This window comes from Triticum urartu, chromosome 6A (genome assembly GCF_056163025.1).
Source record: "Triticum urartu cultivar PI428250 chromosome 6A, HENAU_Tu73, whole genome shotgun sequence".
Taxonomy (NCBI): Eukaryota; Viridiplantae; Streptophyta; class Magnoliopsida; order Poales; family Poaceae; genus Triticum; species Triticum urartu.
Genome location: NC_141878.1, coordinates 173,582,613 through 173,605,527, shown reverse-complemented (window position 1 = coordinate 173,605,527; position 22,915 = coordinate 173,582,613). Strand labels below are relative to the sequence as shown.

Genomic DNA, 22,915 nt, shown 5'->3' with positions numbered 1-22,915 from the left:
ACACCACGGTGCAACTTCCATCCACTACTTTTTCATCTCGCTACTACAGCATGCGACTGCCTAATTAACGGCTAGCCAGCAAATTTTACAGCATTGTGTGCTGTGGCCAAACATGTGGTCTGTATTCTGAATACTCCAGAAAAACTTTGTTAAGTTAAAACTATGGTATTGTGTGCCTACTGATTAAATTACTGTAATTTTTGATACTTTGTTTTTTCTGATACTTTGCTACCAAACATAGCCTAAGTTTTTTTCCCCCGAAATAGTCGCCAAAAAATCACCATCATATATATGAAATAGCCATTGTTTCCTGAAAATTGTTATCGCGACGAACTCAATTCTTTTGTTTGCTAGTTCTGAATTTGTTTTCTAGCATGCTTGTAGTCTATAACACTGAACACCATGATCATTAGCTTTTTAACTTCTTTTCGCACAACTTACCATCTAGTGAAATGATATGGTGCAATGCACGAATCTATGACGTAGTCCTGAAACCAGTAATTGGCTACCTATATGTCTAGAAAATGTAACCTGCACACGAAAGAACCTAAGCATGGATTTCATGATCTATATAACACACGTCTAACTCCACATAGCTTATCAATTTAGACCAGAACACAATCTACTACTGACAGAGAGGAACTAAATTGTTGGAATGAAAGGAGGAATAACTTATTCTTTACCCTGGGTTATTAATAGACTTTCTATATATATACCTCTACCCTAATAATAAAAGGGTTATTGCTTCTGCCCGTACGTCATATAATTAACCCCCAAAGTTGATACAAATTACCGAGTATGCCACCTATAAGTCAGAAAAAACGTTTCGTTTTTTCCATCGCAGGTCGCTGCGCTAAATTTGGTTTATCAGCTAGCGAATCTCGCTTAACATCAGCAAAGATGTTGTAGCCTAGTGGCTAGAGCGCCACACATCTACCCAGGAGGTGCGGGTTTGAATCCAGTCGTCACCCCTTTTTAATTTTAATTTAGTTCTAGAAACTAAGAGAAACCACAAGGAGTACAAGACCTCTATATGAGGCAAACACGTTCCCTTTTTGCCAGTCATTATGTACCCTTGGCCTTTTAATGTGGGGGCTCGTGTACAAAGTTTTCTTTACCAGTTACTACACCCATGGTGTCAGGGCATGTTTTCTATGTGCCGCACTTCAACTAAAGTGTTTACCTCTTTTTAATTTTAATTTAGTTTTAGAAATTAAGAGAAACCACAAGGAGTACAAGACCTCTATATGAGGTAAACACGTTCCCTTTTTGCCCGTCATTATGTACCCTTGGCCTTTTAATGTGGGAGCTCATGTACAAAGTTTTCTTTACCAGTTACTACACCCATGGTGCCAGGGCATGTTTTCTATGTGCCGCACTTCAACTAAAAGTCATCTCAAATCAGAAAAGAATATTTTTATTTCCGTAGCTGAACTCGCGAACCATGATTTATCCGGAAAAAAATATCATGCAACCTTGCAACCACAAAATATGAAGTTTTCCGTTTGTACTATCAAATATAAAAAAATTCTATGTTTATTGCAATCCTCAAGAGAAAAAGTTACTACCCGAGTGCACTTCTCTACTGCAGATTTGAGTTTATTTTCTTAAAGTTCTATTAGTGTAACTCTTGATTTTTCAACCTATTTTTGTCACTCACTTAGAAATTTAGTTCATATTAAAGATATGCAAACTTTGTTCCCACATATCTCGGTAAAGATTAAATTCAGCTTGACTGCAAATGCATTTTGCAGATACAATTGTCTCTCCCGTTACAACGCACGGGTCTTTTTGCTAGTGTGTGTATATATATATATATATATATATATATATATATATATATATATATCACTAGTTGATCATCATACTAGTTTGTCGCATCCAATGCGCAACATACGAGGTATCAAGTTTAGGCTCATGAATGCATGATAAAACAAGACAAAAGATACTTAAATGACATAGATAAATCAAGCAACATTCTCATTGTTGTGAAGAACATCACCACCAACATCGCCCCTAGCACCTCCATCGCCATCATCCACATTGACCAGAGAGCTCGCACCACCATCGCCATCATTCACATTGACTGGAGAGCTCGCACCACCATCTTCACGAACTTGAACCGAAGAGCTCGCACCACCATCCTCACGAACTTGGACAGGAGAGTGAGCACCACCACCCATGCCGAAGCCACCATCACCCATGCCGAAGCAACCACCACCAATGTGGAAGTTGGCACCACCACCACCACCAACCATGCCGAAGCCAACACCACCACACCACCCATGCCAAAGCCACCACCAACATTGCCGAAAGAAAAACACCCACCAAACCCAACACCACCACCGTCCATAAGTTTTTGAAGCTCCATCTTTCTTTAGAGCATGATCTCCATTCTTTTCGTCTCCCAAAAGTCTCTTTCCATTGCATCCATGCCCTCCGGATTCATCATCATGAACCGGTCCTCCTCGGCGGTCGTCTTGTCCTTCCTCTTTTTCTCCCCTAGGATGAGCTTGCGCTCCTCGAAGGCACACCTATTCTCACACTTCTCCTCTTTGTGCTTCTCTTTCTCCTCGGCCATAGCCACTTTTGCATCCCAATGCTTGGCTAGCATAGCCTCCTTCATCTTTGCCATCTTCAACGCAAAAGGACCCGATCGCCTCCTTTTCGCCTTGCTAACCCTAACCGCTCTCTCCGGGGGCTCGATATTGATTTGGAGTTAGAAGGCAACACATGGAGCGGCGGCGGAAGGAATTGGAGCGGCAGCGGAAGGAGTTGCGGCCGTGGGAGGCCAGGGCATATAGAGCTGCGGCGACACATGGTATGACGCACCAGGGGGCGGCCATTCGGCTGAATTCTAGCGCCGCGAGGAAGGACAGCGAGGTCAGAGGATGGATTGGCGGCGGCGACGGGGTGGGAGGTGGGAGGTGAAGCCGGCGGAAGTGGGTTCGCGACAACCGAAAGGGGATTCGACAAAATCAGGTGAAATCCGCACATATGAAGGAATTGGGCTCGCGGATGCGGGATCCCACAAATTCTTTTTCGGGGCGGCCCGATTTGAAGTATCTGTTCGGACCGGGGATATAGTATGGATCTCATAAAACGGCAGTTATTATAGCGGACAGGACCGGTTCGCGGGATCTGCTAGACATGTTCTAACCCTAACAACTCTCTCCTGAGGCTCGGCGTGGAATTGGAGAAGGCAACACGTTTTATTACATTATAAAAAAAAGAAAAGAGAGCACGTTTCGCAAAATCCAGCGTGCCTGATCGTAATGACGTGGTGGAGCCCAATCCGACCGACGCGGGAAGTGGAACCGACCCAGCGGCCCGCCAGCCTGACCCGGGGAGGAAAAAAAAACCAATCCGTGCTCGGGTCGGGTCGAAAACCCTAAACCCAGATCGATCGACCGAGACCGTCTTCTCGGTCGCAACCCAGCAATCGAAGCTCTGCTCCCTGCTCCCGCGAAATCTCAATCTTTCGCCTTCGAGCTCCCGCCAAATCACGCTCCTTCTCCCGCGAAATCAAGCTCCCGCCGTGCTCCCGCCGAATCCAATATGCCGCGACACCGCCGCTGCAGCCGGCTGCGCCGCATCGTCGGCGGCGTCTCAGTCGGAGCTCTCCTGCTGTTAGCCGGAAGCGGAGGCCACAACGCCTACTCGGGCCGCCCGGTCTTCTCGCTGCCCCTCGGCCTCGGCGCCCCCTTCCCGCTCGTCGCCGACAGTCCGGCGCCCCCGCCCTTCCCGTTCGCTGCCGACTTTTCTCCGTCGCCGTCCCCGCAATCCCAATACTCGCCCTTCCGCCTCAGCGATGACAGCCTCGCGCGGCGCCTTCTGCCCCTCCGCCTCCGCGCCAGCCAATCGCCGCCGCAGCAGGACGCGGATGCGGTCCTCCTTCCCGACCAGGAGGTCCTGATCCTGGACGACGCTGAGCCTACCGGCGACGCCATCTGCGCCTTCCAGGGCGGGGCTTCCTCCCCGGCGAGACCGCTCGGGATGCTGCCGGCGTCCGGACTTCACGCATACGTCTGCCGCCTTCCCGACCCAGCGCAGAGCTTCCAGCAGCTCCAAGCGCCGCTCTTACTCCACTCCTCCACCTCCTCGGCCGCCGCAGCTGCTCCAGATTCATCTGGACGGAGGCGACGTGCTCGTCTTCGCTAAGGGAATCAGCCGCCGCCAAGGCCTTCAGTGCCTGTATCGCTACAGCGACGGCGCCGATACCATGCTGGCAACTACACCGGCAATCACCTCAGTACAGCAAGTTACTCGCTGCCCCTCGCCGCCGACACCTGTCAAGTCAGGAGGAAGCACCAAGGTTCTTGTCACACTAGGGGTCACCGGCGAGGATCCCATGCCCTCCCTTGCAACCTTTCGTCGACAGCAAGCTGAATCTTCTTCGGTGACTCCTCAAAAGAGTTCAATTTGCGCCTGCACAATGGGACGCAACATCTCCAAGTTTCTCAGGGAGTGGGCACTCTACCATAGTGCGATTGGGGTGGATCAGTTCTTTATCTATGATAATGGCAGCGAGGACAACTTGGCAGGCCTAGTGGCGCAGCTTATCCTCCGGGCTCAACATCACAACCGTGCCATGGCCTTGGACCAAGGTCCAAGAAGCTGGTCTGTCTCATTGCGCGGCCACACAGCAAGCTTCGTGCCAATGGATGGCTGTCATAGATGTTGATGAGTTCATCTTCTCAACAAGCTGGGCAGGATTAGAGAAGCCATCAAAATCTTTGCTAGAGCCCGTTATTTCTGTTGATGATAGCGTTGGCCAAATATACCTTGCTTGTTATGATTTTGCCCCCTCGGGCCAAACAGCACATCCACCGGAGGGGGTCTGCCAGGGCTACACTTGCCGGTTGAAGAGCCCGCAGCGGCACAAATCCTTGGTCCGCCTCGACGCCGTGGAACCATCCCTCATGAATGTGGTCCATCATTTTAAGCTCAAGCCTACTTTCAAAAGCATCTTGTAACGTCTTCGATGCGGCTATATCTTCTACGTGTCGAAGCACGACTTAGAGGCATAACCGCATTGAAAGCAATGTCGCAAGTGAGATAATCTTCACACAACCCATGTAATACAATAGGGAAAAAAGATACATAGTTGACTTACAATCGCCACTTCACACAAATACATGAATAAAGCATTACATCATCTAAATACAATCAGGGTTCGACTACGGAACCAAAATAAAAAAAGAACACCAAATGCAACAAAGGTCCCCGATCGACCCCAACTGGGCTCCACTACTGATCAACTAGAACGAAAACAACACAAGGGACAAGATCTTCATCGAGCTCCTCTTGAGCTTGGTTGCGTCATCTGCACGGTTCAACGGCACCTGCAAGCTAGTTTTGGAAGTATCTGTGAGCCACGGGGACTCAGCATTCTCGCACCCTCGCGATCAAGACTATTTAAGCTTATGGGTAAGGTAAAGGTAAGAGGTGGAGCTGCAGCAAGCGACTAGCATATATGGTGGCTAACATATTCGCAAAAGAGAGCGAGAAGAGAAGGCAAAGCACGTTCGAGAAATCTATGATCAAGAAGTGATCCTAGAACAACCTACGTCAAGCATAACTCCAATATCGTGTTCACTTCCCGGACTCCGCCGGAAAGAGACCATCATGGTAACACACGCGGTTGATGCATTTTAATTAAGGTCAACTTCAGGTTTTTTTACAATCGGACATTAACAAATTCCCATCTGCCCATAACCGCGGGCACGGCTTTCGAAAGTTCAAATCCCTGCAGGGGTGTCCCAACTTAGCCCATCACAAGCTCTCACGGTCAACGAAGGAATAGACCTCCTCCCGAGACATTCCGATTAGAATCGGTATCCCGGTTCTTCAAGACATTTCGGCAGGTTAAAACAAATCCAGCAACACCGCCCGAATGTGCCAACAAACCCCGATAGGAGCTGCACATATCTCTTTCTCAGGGCACACTCAGATGAGACTAGCTACGAGTAAAACCAACCCTCAAGTTTCCCCGAGGTGGCCCCGCAGGCAGCTCAGTTCGGACCAACACCCAGAGGAGCACTGGCCCGGGGGGGTAGAATAAAGATGACCCTTGAGTCTGCAGAACCCAAGGGAAGGTGGTAGGTTGTTAGTGCAAATGGTAAAACCAAGGTTGGGCATTGCTGGAGGAGTTTTATTCAAGGCGAACTGTCAAGGGGTTCCCATTATTACCCAACCGCGTAAGGAACGCAAAATCCGGGAACATAACACCGATATGACGGAAACTAAGGCGGCAAGAGTGGAACAAAACGCCAGGCATAAGGCCGAGCCTTCCACCCTTTACCAAGTATATAGATGCATTAATTAAATAAGATATATTGTGATATCCCAACAGGTAAACATGTTCCAACAAGGAACAACATCTCCATGTTCCAACAAGGAACAAACTTCAATCTTCACCTGCAACTAACAACGCTATAAGAGGGGCTGAGCAAAGCGGTAATATAGCCAAACAACGGTTTGTTAGGACAAGGTGGGTTAGAGGCTTGGTTCAACAATATGGGAGGTATGATAAGCAAGTGGTAGGTATCGCAGCATAGGCATAGCAAAAGAGCGAGCAACTAAGCAAGCAAAGATAGAAGTGATTTCGAGGGTATGTTCATCTTGCCTGAAATCCCGCAAGGAAGAAGAACGAGTCCATGAAGAAGACAAACGGACGTAGACGAACGGGTCCTCACAAACGCGACGTTATCGGAACCAATCCGAAGAAGCAACACCGGAAAGAAAGCAAACAATATAGTAAAACAACCATCATATAATCATGGCACGATGCGCAATCAAGTATGATGCATGTCCGGTTTAAAGAGGCATGGCATGGCAAAGTGCACAAGCAATCCTACAAATTAAGTGAAGCACAATATGGAACGGGTTGCATATTGACGGAACACCACATCAATTATTTAGTTCCCTCTTGGTTATGTACCCAACAATATTAAATGTTGTCAAACATGGCAAGAGGGTGAAGCAAAGTAAAACTACCTATCTAGTCAAGGTTAAATGAGGCCGGAAGCAATGAACAACAATTCCGGTAAATCCCCATATGCATATATTAGGTTTGATACTGTTCTGCCCTAAACATAATTTTAGAGTTAATAAACATGCAAAACAAGTACACCATTTTAAACTAGGCATTTTTCTACCCCAAATGCATATAAAGTTTGTTAGGTTTGGAGCTACAGTTAAATAGTTATGAATTAAATCATTTTAACATGGCATAGGGACAAATTTAAACAAACATCACTTTAAACATCTTAAACATGGGTGAAAGTTGCATATTATTAAACTAGACAAAATTCTAGACATATTACATATAAAGATCATTTTAATCCGGTGCACGGTTAATTAGTTATTAAGTGCATGAACTTGAAGGGCTTTTCTGTAAAACTGCTTTCTCTGGAATAACAACTAAATTCCCAGATCTGAAAAAAACACAGCAGGCTGAAACTGGGCGGACTGGGCGCTCACCATGGGCCAAGCCCAGTTAGTGAGGGAGGTTGGCGGCGGCCTCACGGGCAGGCCGGCTTAGGCGCGCAACTGGCCTCACCATGGGCCTCGGCCCACTCGGTGGAGGAGGGAGGCCGGTAGGTCACGCAGCTGGGCCTCGCTGGAGACGCTGGGCCGACGTGGTGGAGCGGTCAACGCGGGCGCTAGGCTTGCTCCTGGTCGTCTCCTCGCACGGGCAGTCGAACCAGGAAGCGGCGGCGGGGCATGACAGCGGCCACGACGGGTCTTGGCGGAGGGGTCTTGGGGCTCCGGCAGCGCCGGAGACAGCGAAGACGGGCGGATCCAGGAAACGGCGGTGCGGACGAAGCTTAGGGGCGGCTCGACGGGCGTCCATGGCGGGGTTCCCTGGCGGCGGTGGCTCCTGTAGAACGGGAGAGAGGGAGACGTGAGAGGAAGGAGACCGCAACGGGGAAAGGAAAAGAGGAGGGGCGCGAGGTAGAGAGGTGCTCTGCTCCGGCGAGTTGGCGTAGGGAGGTGCTGCTCCCGATCCGTCCTGGACGGAGGCACGGGAGGAGACGAGGCGCTCGGGCCTTGCAGCGCTGCACGGGACTGCTTGATCCAGAGCCTTTGCGGGATGAACTGGGGCGACGGGGGCCATTCGATCTGAATCTGACGCTCTAGATCAACGGTGGGGAGCTGCAACAAGTTAGTTGGCTGTGGTATGGTGGATCTGGTGGTGCGAGGTGGCGGCTGTGGGCTGGCCAGGCGCGGAAAACAAGGGGCGGCGGCGGCTGCACGGGAATGGAGGGCTAGTGCTAGGTTTAGTCCAAAATAGGCATGAGGTTGGACTATATATAGAGAAGAGGGGAGTTTGGATCATCCGATTAAAATTGGATGATCGAGATAAAATAGGTTAGATGGACCAAACAAATAACCGAAGATATTTTAGAGATGTTTTGGGATGATCCGGAACCAACGGTGACGACTGCCCGGGTCGGGTACGGGACAGCTTTTCGGGCGCGCGCGCGAGGAGGGCCACGGGCTGATGAGAGAGCTTAGGCTAGGCCCGGCGGTAGGTAGTGGACTGTGCAGAAGGCCTCAGGCTGAGAGAAGAGAAGAGAGAGAGGCCCGGCGACTGTTTTCGGAGAACCGAAAACGTCCGATGTTAGACCGGCTATATTGCCGCTATAGTTATCCGTTGGGGCGTCAAACGAACTCCGAATGCGATGAAACTTGACAGGCAGTCTATCTACACTATAATAAGATCACACGTCAACTCTCATCCCATTCCGAGAACATTTTCCGGCCACTTATAAAATAATATTTCGGACGTGCCGCGGACGCGTGCAAGTGTGTCTGAGCTCAGAACGGACAACAGAAGGAACTGGGAGAATCCGGGCGAAAACAAGTTTCAAAAACATGATGATGCAATGCACATGATGACATGACAAGATGCAACACATAAGAAAATAACATGACAACGACAGTGAATAACTGACGGACATCTGGCACATTGGTCTCGGGGCGTTACATATCTGGACTGCGTTCGCACGTGTTAACCACTACAAATACCAAGCTTGGTCGGAGTTCAAAGTCAAGTTCAAGAGGCGCGTGTCCGCTTATGTGGCTGATTGGAAAGATCCGATCAACCTCGACTCAAAGGACCGGGCTCCTGGCTTAGCAGTTGATGACACCGAACCAAAAGGCTGGGCCCAAAGATACTGCGAGGTTAAAGACAATATCCTTCAGCTGTTAACTGCAAGATGGTTCGGTGTCGGATTTGGGAACCCTCATTAGCTCCAGTCAGATCAGGTAACACACAATGGTAAGATCTACCACCTCTCCCCCTCTTTTACATAGTAATTTCTGTTTATTTACACTAACAAAACGTAAATCAAAACCACTAAGTTTTCCAGAATTAAAAATTATCTCTTAAATTGGATGGTATACACCTTTTAAATAGGCTTTAGTTTTTTTTTTGTGAATAAAAATAGGCTTTAGGTTGATCGGGAAGCACCACAATATGTGTGTGTTGCTCAATGATGAACATACTCCCTCTAGTCTAGTTCTGAAGAAGCCCCCATAATGCAACTTTTACTGCTTATTTTCGTTAACTATAAAACTCTTCAAATCTATACGTACTTCTTTAAAATACTTTATGAGAGATAACCTTTATTTTTATTATACATCATTACTGTAAAGTTCTTCGAGACAATATTTTTTTGAAAGTACTTTATGAGATAAACCTACACATTGTTTTCACATTTCCAATCCAAAAATATTATGAAATATAGTGAGTCAAAGTTTGGAAAAAGTTAATTAAACCCATGCCTAAGCCAATAACTTTTCCAGAACTAGAAGAGGGAGTATAATAATAACCTGAGAGCATTTTCCCTGTCGATGGTTAGCAGTTTGTTTTCGCTATTCAAGCTCTTGCTGTCCTTCTTTTTCCATCTTGAACTGTTAAGAACAAATTTATGTTCATTGTGCCTTGATACTCAGCATGTGACACGGTGCTTTAATATTGGTTCTTTTGCTAAAATTGGATGACTTCTTTTCCTTGAATGATTTTGGCTTAACAATTGGACTTAGATCAGTTGAATTTGTAATGCTTAGCTGGAGCACAACATGAAGCCTCTTTATTTTATTTTATTTTTGGGTCTGTGTGGGCTTGAGTACTAATCAGTGAAAGCTTCACACAAATGATTTCAAATCTTGTTTGTTGATTGAGGTCCATTTCTTAAGTATCTATTGGCTGATCCTTATGGTTGTTTGGCTTCTATTCTGAAACTATTTGATTGAGATGCTGGTCTACACTTTGTTGGCTTTTCTTTAAAAAAATGAATCTTGGTTTATGATGCAGGTAAGCTTTGGCTTATATGGTTTTGTTCCAGTTTTGACTTGTTTTAATTAGCTGGAAACATCTTTGGAAAAAGTCTTTCTTGATATGGAACTCATACATCAAAATGCATCTCCAATGGAGAATGCGACATTGTCAGACTGATCTTGCAACTTGAACATGTGAACGAGTGTATTGAAATTACCTTTGCTGCCTGGTTTCTACTGATTCGAAGAAACGGGTTCAGCATTTACCCATGGCTGAATACTGTACAACAGTTCTTTTCATTCGTCTCTCCAAGAGACTCCTTTTGAGGCCTTATATGGATATCCACAGCGACAAATCAGTGAGTTCTCGATGGTAGGCACTGCTGTCAACACTGACAACTGCTGTCAACGATGAAGCGCAGTAGTTGACATGATTTACTTGGAAGCTTCAGCCATATGCTTTCGGCCTTCACTCTCACATCAAGCTGCAAAGGAAGTTCTTCGGACCATTTCGAGTACTGTATCATGTGGGCACTGTGGCATATCACCTGCAGCTGCAAACGTGGGTATCCACCCAGTGTTCCACATTAGCCAGCTGAATTTTCCTCTGGATGACGCAACTTGGGAAGACGTGGATTTCATGAAGCATACATTCCCAGCCTTTTTCAAGAAGACAGTCAAAGCATGGCGCCGTCAACCTTCAGCTTCTTGAAGACAAGATCGCGCTCACAACGGGGCATTGTGACTGAACTTGCTAGGTGTTTTAGTCTTCAGTTAACTGTACCGGTTCAGATAATGAACGGCTGGGGATCAATGACGGAAAAGAAGATCGGATGGCTTGCGTTCGCTCATCGTCTACCTCTAGCTTATTTACTTTTCACTGTTGCTTTTCTTACCTCTTTATTCTCTCCTTGCCAACCACGGCTGTAACAGAACAATGTATGCGTTAGACGGGATAAGCCCCGATCAATCAATATAGCACTACGCGGCCTCCCATGGGAGGTGAGACGCTTCTGATATTTCACAAGGATGACTTCTTTTCATTGAATGATTTTGGCTTAATAGTTGGGCACCACATGTAGCCTCTTTATTTTATTTTGTTTATTTTTTTTTTGGTTTTGGGTGAGCTGGGCTAATAATTCATGAAAGCTTCACCCAAGTGATTTCAGATCCTATTTGTTAACTGAGGTCCATGCTTAAATATCTATTGCCTGATCCTGAGTTGTTTGGCTTCTGTTCTGAAACTAGTTCATTTCTCGTGAAGTCATGATTTTGGTGAGATGTTGGTCTGCACTTCCCTTTAGAAAATGAATCTTGGTTTTCTATGACTTTACTTGGAACTTATCTATAATGACATAGTTAAGTTTTGGCTTATATGGTTATCTTCCAGCATTTACAAACAAGACAGAAAGCCAAGTTCAAAAATCTTACCACTGAAGAAGAGGAAGAACAGTTGTACGCTTTGTAATTTTTTATCCTTTTGTAATCTAGTGCATGGCTTTGTACTCCTTTTCCTTCCTAATGATGAAATTTTTTAATGAGGCAGCCACTAAGAAAGCTCAAGATTTATTCCACATAAACTTTGCCTCAGGTTTTGAGTTTCATGTATTTTTTCAGATTTTCAGATTTTTTTAAGTAATTGGGCCGTAATGGCCTATTAGGACCAAACAGCCCATTACAGACCGGCCGGCCGGCACGTTTAAAATCTATGCCATATCTGGGCCTGATAGTGCAGCACACGTGCCATCACGGCAACCCATTTATGAACAAACCGCCCTGGATCGTGCTGCCAGGCATGTTTAGTGGAGGGTCAGGCCGTGCCGGCCCACTTGACCAGGTTTGCTCGTGGGGATACGGTGGGCCGTTTAAAAAACAAAAACATTCAATCATACCTAACATGCCTGACAACCGTCAGCGGGCGACGCCACGACAGTCACAACGAAGCAGAGCAACCCACCACCGCGACCACACCAATGGCAACCACCTCTTGCTCCTTGCCGCTCACCTCCACCGCGGCCCTCTTCGCTTCTCAGTCGGCCTCCCCCTCCTCCAAGCGCTTCCTCCCAGAGTAGGTGGGGGTGGAGGGGTATTTACAGCCTTCACCCAAAATTCAACCGTTACACACTTTTGACTCAGCTCGGTGACACCGGAGCAAAATCTCGTTGAGACCGACCTGTGTAAAAGATATGAATGTTTGGCTTTTTGGTGGGACCGAAGTGGAAATCTCAGACAGACCGAAATGTGATAACCTAGGCAGGACTTTGTTTCGATAGTTCCGATCAGTTCAACTCGGTGATTCCAAAATGAACAAATTGGCTTATAGAAACTTGGCCACAACAACTCGGTGAGACCGAAATTTTAGGATTTGGCTTTGGCAGTGTGTAGGATCAACTTGGTGGGTCCGGCATAAATCTTTTTAGTGGGACCGAGATGAAATTTTAGGGTTTGGACATATGTGATTTGGAGAAGGCGTTTGAGGATTTTTGGAGCAATATCACTAAGCACTTGAGTAATTGAGTCATGATCAAAACCGCATCCCCTTTTAATAGTATTGACTTTCCTATGGACTCAATGCGATCTTGGACCATTTAACAAAAAATGTAGAAAATGCAGAGTCTTGAGGCTTTGCCAATCCATGTCCTTAACATTTTGAGGGGTCCACAATCTCATGTCCTTGCCATGCCAATCATTGATCTTTTCTGAAATCTATTTTCAATAAGCATTAGATCAATGATATATATGTTGTTATGAATTACCAAAACCATTTAGGGATTAGTTGCACTTTCAACGACCAAAGAGAAGAAGGCATGGAAAACTTTGTGGAAGGTCCAGGTTCCAGGCAAGGTTAGAGTGTTCCGTTGGCGTTTATCGAAACATTCGATCCCCACTAAAGATGTCAGGGCTCACCAGCGCATGACCAATTCGAGCGCGTGCGGCATCTGTGGAGCACCGGATTCGTGGAGGCATTCATTGGTCGATTACACAATGTCCAGGTGTACCTCGGCATTAGTTAATGAGGAGCTGGCACAAAAGATATCATCCACTACCCAACCGAATGCGAAGCAATGACTGTTCACGCGCATGGAAACATTGCCGCATGACCTCCTTGTAAAACTTTCTATTACTTTGTGGCTATATGGGCAGCTAAAAGGAAAGCTATTCATGAGGGCATCTTTCATAGCCCGCATGCGGTACAAGGCTTCATCAATCATTATATCGAAGATCTTGACATGATCAAGGAAGGAGGGTGGACTCTAATTCGAGCAGCGCTTGTTCCACCCAGTGTACCACCATCAAGACCAAGAGCTCCACCCCCGGAGTTCAGTAAGATCCATGTCATCGTGGGAGTCCAACTAGTAAAAAGAGGCTCGGCTGTAGCAGTATGCAGAGACAACAGAGGGAATTATTAGGGAAGCTCGGGATTGGTGATTGACGTTTCACATGATCCGACCACGTTTGAGGTGATCGCATATCGGGAGGCACTTGCGTTAGCAGCGGATCTGCATCTACAAAATGTCGCTATATCATCTGACTCACAACTAGCGGTGAATGCGGTAGCCTTAAGGGTTGAAGGAAAGCTATGAAGCTATTATCGACGAAATTAAATCCCAAGTAGCTTTTTTCACTTTTAACTTTTCTTTCGAATGTCGTGTTGTGAATTATGAAGCACATAAGTTAGCGAAGTATTCGGTATGCTTTTAGACTGGATCATGGGATCATGTTTGATTTGGCCAACCTCATGACCTAACTTGTATCCCATTTTATGTGGAGTTTGATGAATACAATTTTGTCTTACCACTAAAAAAAATCAGTCATACCGGACAGGCCTGACGACCGGCAGCGGGCGACGCCACGACGGTCACAGCGAAGCAGAGCAACCCACCTCCGTGACCGCACCAATGGCGTCCACCTCTTGCTCCTCGCCGCTCACCTCCACCGCGGCCCTCTCCGCCTCCCAGCCGGCTCCCCCCTCCTCTAAGCGCTTCCTCCCCTTCCCGTCCCGCCCGCCGCGCCCCGGGACCCGCCTCCGCGCGGGCTCCCTCAGGGAGTGGAGCGAGTTCGAGGACGCCGTCGAGAGCAAGGACCTCTCCCGCGCGCTCCGCTTCCTGCAGTCCGTGGAGCCCGCGTCTTATCCGGAAGCGGCCACGAATGCGGCTACGCAGGTGGCTCTCCCCCTGTCGCCGGGGCGGGACTGGGAGGTGCTGGACACCTGCATCGACGCAGATGACATGCGGCTCGTCGGCCGGGCGTACCAGTTCCTCTCCGACCGCGGGGTCCTCGCCAACTTCGGCAAGTGCAAGAACATAGGTAAACGCCGATCTCTCGTTAATTGTCCCATTTTTTGCGTGATAATTGAATGGGTTTGAGGGCCATTTTATCCAAAATTAGTATCCCAGTTGCCAAACTGCCTTCAAATTTGTACTTGGTGTAGAATTCGGTTTGTTAGCTGTTAGCAATGTTCGATGAGGTCTGCGGGGTTCATGGTAAAATCCAGCATTCTAGCTTGTATAAGCTATGTAGAATGCGAAGCTGTGAACTGATCTGAAAGTGTTTCACTATACTGATTCAGTCAAGGAACGCCCTGAAATTTTGCACTTGGCTTGCTCTGTATTTACAGCAATGCACTGATAGTTTTCATTTAGGTCAAGAGATATTTTATACCCTTTTTGCTGCAGTTCTGGAGGGACCGAGAGAAGTTACGCCGACAATTTTAAAGGAGATGACAGGCCTGGAAGGTGAAAATTGAGGCAATATTCCCTTTCTTTCATCTGTGTTCTTCCTTATTCAAACATTGAAGTGGCATTCTTTTTCAAACTCATACTGCAACACTCCTTGTCTTACCAGTGGATATGTGAAATAGGATAATGCACCAATTTAGGACTTCACCTTCTTATGTAGCCCTTATCTTCTTCATGTTTTACTTTTCTCAGCTGCAAAGCTTGCACCAAAGAAGTGGGGTCTCTCAGGAAATTCTCGTTATGTTCTGGCTACTTTTTTTGGCGGTGCATCTTTTCTACTAACCCAAGGAGTGGATGTACGGCCTAACTTGGCTGCGATATTGGCGTTAGCAACCGGAGATGCACTTTTTCTTGGTGGTACTTGTGCTGCACAAATCTCATGTTTCTGGCCTCCATACAAGCGCAGAGTCCTTGTACATGAAGCCGGACATCTTCTTACTGGTATTTCTTTCCTTCAATGTCTCACACTGTTTTATGGTCTCAAGTCCTGTATCGATCCAACTTTGGGATGGTAGCTTTTATTTGTTAGTTTTGCAGTCTGCTATTTGCATTGTTCAGGATATCGGTAACTGGTACCATATCGGTCAGGTGACGATAAGGGATAATATAGGCGAATTGGCCAGTTAATTGGCCGATAAACCAGTTAATCGGCTATTCGGTGACCCACCGAGTAGCGATTAAGTGGCCAATATTTGGAACAATGGCTATTTGTATAGCATCTGACTTCTGAGACTAGTTTTTACCCTAACACATCTTACTTTCATGAACCTGTGTCTAGCTTATCTAATGGGCTGCCCCATACGAGGAGTCATCCTGGATCCTTTTGTGGCACTGCGGATGGGCATTCAAGGCCAGGTACCACCTTTACTATTTTTTTCTTTTATTATATGTATGTTGTGCTAGTTGTTTTTTTTATGTTTATTATCTGATGAAGTAGTGTAATTTCTGTCGTTTCAATACATCATCCCGCCTTCTCAAAATTTTGAGTTAAGTTTACTTACAAGTTACAAGTAACAAATGTTCTACTGCCATCACTAGCAAGTGGTGTGACTGAGTTCAATCTGCCCATGTTCCTGCATACATTATTAAGAAAGTATGCACAAGTATTTTGTTTTCAAGTTGGATTTAGATGCAGTTTTAGAAGTATTTGCTGATCTAGAAGGCTAATAAACCTCACCAAGTTGGTATGTAGTAGCCAAGACTAAAGAAATATGTCTTGTAAGAAGTGGCTGAGCTAGCCAGCCTTTGGAGCCTGGGCAAAGCCTAACTGTGGCTATGGTAGTTTTAAAAGAATAGGCCCCCGCCCCAGTTCCATTGACCACGAAACCAAATCGGTTCAGGTTTTACATCACCAGTCCACGGGGGAATAACAGAAGCGTTACCCCAGCAAAACAAAAGAAGTAAATAAAAAGTTCAGAGAACGTCTTGTACATCTATTAACCGTGTTACAAGGAGATAACAAAAGACATCCACACGACCAGAACCCCAGATTGCACTCAGATGTTGGGGACGACATGAAGCATCATCTCATTCTCCACGAATTTCAGCGAGGTGGCTTCCAGCCAGCGGCCCAGCGCACAAGACTGGCCATAGTACCTTCCCAGGCTTCAGAATTAGCATGCTGCGGCCATGGGAACTCCATCTTCAGAGACTCAGGATGGAACCGCTCTGTCTATCTGCTCTCTTGCACCCTCCGAGCACAGGAGCCGCCACTGAAAGAAATGCAGCAATTTTCCACCAACTCACCCGCATTCCGGACAAATATGTGCTGATTAAAGCAAATATGATTATGAAGCTTCCACAACCCCCATAACGTCATTTGCTACTTTATGGTTGTATTACTTATCCACAAACAGGCTCCAGCCTCAAAGTAAGTTAGCAATGCCTGGAAGTCCAGTGAAATGAGAAATCACTTTCCAAGCATGCATGCCTCAGCTTCAGAACAGAGTACACATGATACCGGAAAAGGCTTTTGCCCTGCTTTATATATAAAGCAAACCTCCGAAGCCACAAGGTCCAACAAAGGTCACACAGCAAACACACGCACCCACACCCCGCACACGAAGTAGCACAACACAAGGTACAAACAGGTTCTGCTGAGGGCACAACTCAACAAGCCCAAAAATGAAAAACAAGTGGCGGCACAGAATGTGAGGATCTAATCCGGCTCTGGTGGCGGAGGAGGAAGCGGCGGCGCCAAGCGGAGAGCCATCGCGTGAAGATCAGCGATGATGGTGGTGATGGCATCTCGGTCCCGGGGGCGGCTAAGCGGCCACCAAAGCTGCAAATAACCACACATTTTGAACACAACGTCAGTAGCACGTCCTAGAGGCACACGCTGGATCACAAGCTTATTTCAGACCGTCCACAGTGTCCAGGCAAGGACCCCAATAGTCAGCCACCTAGTGTGGCGGACAGCTGGCGGTGAAGCCTGGAGTTTGGCGAAGAGGTTGGGGAAGTTGTTGTGGCACCAACTACCACCCACCGCTTCGCGGAGGCAACTCCATAGGAATTGTGCGGATACGCAAGAGAAGATGTGTTTCGAGTCTTCTTCTGTCCCATAGAGCGGACACATCCCATCTCCCGGGCCATTCCGCTTGAGCACTTCCACACCGGAGGGGACCCGACCTCTGATCCATTGCCACAGGAAGATCCGGATTTTCAGCGGTAGACGGATCGACCAAATCACCACGAGAGGCTCAGGTCCGGGTGTCGTTGCGATGGCCTGGTACATGGATGTAGTGGAGAAGCTACTTGACGGCTCTAGATGCCATGAGAAGCGGTCGTTCGCGTGCTCCACGTTAGGCTCATGTAGGGCGATGCATGCTAGAAGGTCCTGCCAGGCGAGGAGGTCCGGGGGCCCGAAAGGCCGCCGGAACACGAGGCGCCCTAAGTCAATAAGGGCCACCTCGACAGAGATCCTAGGTTCGACCGCGATGGCGAACAAATCCGGGAAACGGGCCGCGAAAGGGCGGTCCCCGGCCCACCGGTCGAACCAGAAGAGGGTGGACGCTCCAGACCCCACCGAGATGGAGGTCCCGATGCGGAGGACCGGGAGCAACTATATTAGAGATTGCCAGAACTGAGAGCAACCAGACCACTGACAGAAGGCGAGCGGCTGGCCATGCAGGTATTTATTCTGAATCATGCGTAGACAAAGGCCCCCTTCCCCATTCGCAATCTGCCACAGCCAGCGAGTCAGCCTCTTTAGCCTTATCGAGGACTATCCCGCGGAGGTGGCCCGCCTCTTTAGCCTTATCGAGGATGGAGGCGAGCGCATCGACCACCATGTTAAACAAGAACGGGGAAAGAGGATCGCCCTAACGCACCCCACAGAAGGTGGGGAAGTAGGGTCCAATCTCCTCGTTGATGTTAACGGCGGTCCGGCCCGAGGAGACCATCTGCATGACCCTGGTAACCCAACGATCATTGAAACCCTTCCGGAGGAAAACTTCCCGAAGGAAGGCCCAGCTGACCATGTCATAACCCTTGTGGAAGTCCAGCTTCAGGAAGACCGCCTTGAGGTGTTTGGAGCGAACTTCATGGAGAGCCTCATGGAAGACTAGGACTCCATCCAGGATATAGCGTCCCTGGATGAAGGCCGACTGGTCGGGGTGGGTGATGCGGTCCGCAAGAGGGTCACCCTATTGGCGTACCCCTTTGCCAGGATTCGGAAGATCACATTGATCACCGTGATCGGGCGGAACTGGCGAATGTCGAAGGCATCAGGCACCTTGTGGATGAGGGTGATAATCCCATAATTAAGGCGGGCTAGGTCGATGGAGCCCACAAAAAACTCCTCAAGAAGGGCCATGACCCCTTGCTTAATGACATTCCAGAAAGTCTGGAAGAACTTCACAGGGAGGCCATCTGGCCCCGGAGTGGACGTCAGGTTCATGCCCTTGATGGCAGCCCAGACCTCCTCCTCCGAGAACGGAGCCGTGAGGGCTGCATTATCTGCCGCGGAAACGCGCATGTGCTCAGGCTAGATGTCGTGGGCCAGAGCAACTCCTCCCCGAGGGGAGGCTGAGAATAGGGCCTTATAGAAGCCGTCGACATGGGTCCGGATGTCCTCCAGTCGCCGCAGGAGGGTCTCACCGTCCCAAAGCAAGGGGATGGTGTTCGGGCGCCGCCGGCCATTGCCAATGGCCTGAAAATATGCCGTATTGGCGTCCCCCTTGAGGACCCAATTTTGTGTGCCCCGCAGACGCCAGTAGGCCTCCTCATCCGTATATATGACCATGAGCTGATCCTCAAGATCGTACCGGAGTAGCCACTCCTCCGAGGTAAGGCCCGTGGAGTCGGCCCGGAGGTCTAGGGCCTGGATGGAGTCGAGGAGGGATTTCTTTCATTCTCGCAGGTTCCGGCCAAGGTAGATCAGGCACATTCTGTCTTTTATTTAAATTGTCTCTATTTAGGAGCCTGGGAAAATGTGGATTTTTGGTGGGACAGCTTAGCTTCCAAACAGCAGGAACATGTACAGGCATAACTCCCTTAAAGTTGATGATAGTGTAAAATTAACTAGCAGAGTACATCCCTTTTGATTCAAACTTCCAGATAATAGCATCATCATACTCATTAATCTGAAGCGAATTAGCAATATGAATCACATCAAACTGTTTGTTGAGCCGATTCTGATCTACACATCTTCTAAAAGTATCTTTTATATTGCACCCAATCCTAGATGTCAGGGAAATATTATGCCCATACAACTCCTAGAATTGAATAGCAAGACTTGAGGTGCCAAACCAATGGTCTTCCAAGAACTTCACCTTTTTGACATTTCCAACCTTCCACTGATATCCCATCATACCAGCTTTTGCAGCCCATAAGACACCCTCCTCCAAAAGGGAGAGATATCATTGGTAGGACAGGCAAATAAGTTTGGGTCCTGAGTTCTATACTTGCAAAACAATTATCTGTTTCTAGAGTTTGTTGTCATTTAAATGGTACTCCCTCCGTCTCATAATGTAAGACGTTTTTTGACACTAGTGTAGTGTGAAAAAACGTCTTACATTATGGGACGGAGGGAGTATCTTTTAACCCAAGGTCTAGAAGACACATGCTCATATCTGTACCCCTAAACCACCAAATTATTGTTTTCCTGTATCAACAGATACCAATGGGCTCCAAATTCTTTTTTTCCTGTGTCAACAGATACCAATGGGTTGGATGATATTTATGATGGCTCATATCCAGAAGCAGTATGCCATCTGAGAATTTATGAGAGCTATAGCCCATTTTCAAGATACTTCATAGGGAATTTAATGATACTCATCATGTAAATAGGAATATTTGCTTACCAGGATTGAATAAGAACTAATTTCTCACTATCAATGACAGATTGCAAGTCCTCCTTTCTAAGTTTGTTATAGTGCAAGGGAACTCCAAGATACTTCATAGGAAATTCCCCTAATCTGCAACATAAGGTTTGGGCATAAGTTTGGCCTTAATCAGCATCGATGTTGATAGGCATAAGTTCACACTTGTGATGGATATTTGTTCCAAGCAAGAGAGGATCCGCTTAAGGATCATGGCAGATTTTTTTTTTCAAACCAGATATTAAACCATGCCTAGCAGATTTCATCAGCATTCTAGTGAACACTCAGTTACTAGGTTAAATAGTAAAGGAGAGATAGGGTTGACCAGCTTCAAAGAAGTTGCTATTGACCTTTATAGAGCAAGGATTGTATCAAATTCATCCATTTAGCACCAAAGCCCCTCTGGTGCATCATAGAATTAATAAATTCTCTATTTACTCTATCAGGCCTTCTCATAATCTAGCTTAAACATAGAACCAGATTGCTCGCTGTGTGCTACATCATGAATAATTTCATGTGCATTGCTATGGTAGTGAACTTTTGCCCAAACATTAGTCATCTTCAACCTCAAACACAGCACTGTTTCGACTAAAAAAAATGTTTCTAAGGGAGGCTTGCCAGCCGAGCCCAGCCAGCTGCCCAGGGTTGCCAGGAGGTGGCTCCGCCAGTGCTCGTAAGAGTAAGAATATAGGATTAGACTTCCTTGTTTTTCTTTGTGCAGATTGTGGCACAATGTGTCAAAAAATCCTTAAGGATCTGAGATATGCTTTTCATAGAGATCTCAAGATGTGTAATGTCACACCTCTGCAGGCAGGAACACAGTTCTGGGACGCAAAAATGGAGAAAGAACTTGGTGAGGGTCATCTGTCTAGTACAGCATTTGACAGGTATGTAACCAGGTGTTATGTTTCGATTTCGACACTTGGAGTTGTTGGACATCGTCTCTTCTGTACTGAAGCGAGATCGTAATTGCAGATACTGCATGATTCTGTTTGCTGGAATCGCCGCAGAAGCACTTGTATACGGGGAGGCAGAAGGAGGAGAAAATGACGAGAATTTATTCAGGAGTTTGTGTGTTCTGCTCGATCCTCCGCTTTCTGTCGCACAGGTCTATATTCTTCTTCTGATGTGTCTCTTCTTACCTTCGTCTTAATAAACCAAAAACAGTCCATGAGTATCTTTCGTTGCTTATCACCAGATGGCAAATAGAGCTCGCTGGTCAGTGATGCAGTCTTACAACCTCCTGAAGTGGCACAAGAAAGCACATAGAGCTGCCGTCAAAGCACTTGAAAGCGGACATGGTCTCAGCATCGTCATTAGGAGGATCGAAGAAGCCATCGCCTCCGACAGATAGCTGGGAATGTTGATATCTTACACGTATTCCTGCCGATAAGGTTTACTTACTGAGAGGTTTCAGCAATGCAAAGAAGTTGACGCACACAAGAAATCTTGCTACTTGCTGAGGCAAGAAGTGGAGTGAAGCTGGGACTGCACGCGCTCTTCAATGAAATCATAACCATAATATAGTATGGCTCGTCGATCCATTGATGTGGTTTAAGGAGGAAAAGGATCATCTGATGCATGTGTAGCCAGATGAGCTCCCGTGGAAATTTGCAAGCTGGGAAAAAGCTATGTGCTTGGTGTTGTTGCCAGTATGCCATAAATGTGCATATACATAGGAGATGTAAAGAAGTGATGATGATGAATATTTTTTTGTACGTTTGACAAATATAAACATAGGTAACAATAGATATACATATACTCCCTCCGTTCCTAAATATTTGTCTTTCTAGAGATTTCAACAAGTGACTACATACGGAGCAAAATGAGTGTATCTACACTCTAAAATATGTCTACATACATCCGTATATTGTAGTCTGTTTGAAATGTCTAGAAAGACAAATATTTAGGAACGGAGGGAGTAGCTTTTTGTTTCAGTGCTTTTGACAGCTATCTGGTTGATTGGATGACCGATCGTTGTCTATGGCTTGATTCCATGCTCCAAACATGATATAATACTCGGATATGCAGAACTCACAACTCTATTAGAAAGTAGAATGACCAAGTTTTACAAGAACTTTCAAGTGGATGAGATCGATCGAGTGGTCTCAGTTGGAGATGGGATCGCACATGTTTATGGATTGAACGATATTCAAGCAGGAGAGACGGTGGAATTTGCCAGCGGTGTGAAAGTTTTTCTCTTTTGAGAGAAGCCCACATGCCACTCTTCTATCCCACCGTACCACGGTACCACAGAGGGTATCGGTGGCCTCGTGATCTCCATGAACAGAGATCACTACTAAAAAACTATAACTATAAGGACTCGAACCAGAATTTCGCCTCTGCCACTTTCAGTTCATTGTGTGGACAGAAACATTTGCAAAAGGACGCGTCACTCGAAGCAAACGGCTTCCATTTATGTTTGCTCGCTTGCCGATCGAAGCAGCTCTGGACTTCAGACTCAGGGAATAATACAACCTGCCAGTGCAAAGTCACAAAGACAAGTTCTGAATTATACCCCTCAGGTTCAGCATTGTACTAGTACTTGTTCTTGAAAACAGCATC

General features: G+C 46.8%; 1 protein-coding gene and 1 pseudogene across 1 annotated transcript; both read left to right on the top strand.

Moving 5' to 3' along the window:
* The first annotated feature begins 3,363 nt into the window (after positions 1-3,363).
* Positions 3,364-9,261, top strand: LOC125517542 (glycosyltransferase family 92 protein RCOM_0530710-like; annotated as a pseudogene).
* A 4,836-nt stretch (positions 9,262-14,097) lies between these two features.
* Positions 14,098-22,111, top strand: LOC125513517 (ATP-dependent zinc metalloprotease). Its single transcript, XM_048678649.2, has 7 exons — positions 14,098-14,598; positions 14,967-15,026; positions 15,222-15,470; positions 15,808-15,884; positions 21,161-21,237; positions 21,326-21,458; positions 21,549-22,111. The coding sequence occupies exons 1-7, from the start codon at positions 14,190-14,192 to the stop codon at positions 21,702-21,704; spliced, it is 1,161 nt and encodes a 386-aa protein (XP_048534606.2). The 5' UTR covers positions 14,098-14,189; the 3' UTR covers positions 21,705-22,111.
* Positions 22,112-22,915: the final 804 nt, after the last annotated feature.

Excerpts from the sequence above, each read along its gene's own strand:
- LOC125513517 (XM_048678649.2), top strand. The coding sequence starts at position 14,190 with ATGGCGTCCACCTCTTGCTCCTCGCCGCTCACCTCCACCGCGGCCCTC. Across the intron at positions 15,027-15,221 it reads GGAGATGACAGGCCTGGAAG|CTGCAAAGCTTGCACCAAAG; the intron begins GTGAAAATTGAG and ends TACTTTTCTCAG. Across the intron at positions 15,471-15,807 it reads AGCCGGACATCTTCTTACTG|CTTATCTAATGGGCTGCCCC; the intron begins GTATTTCTTTCC and ends ACCTGTGTCTAG.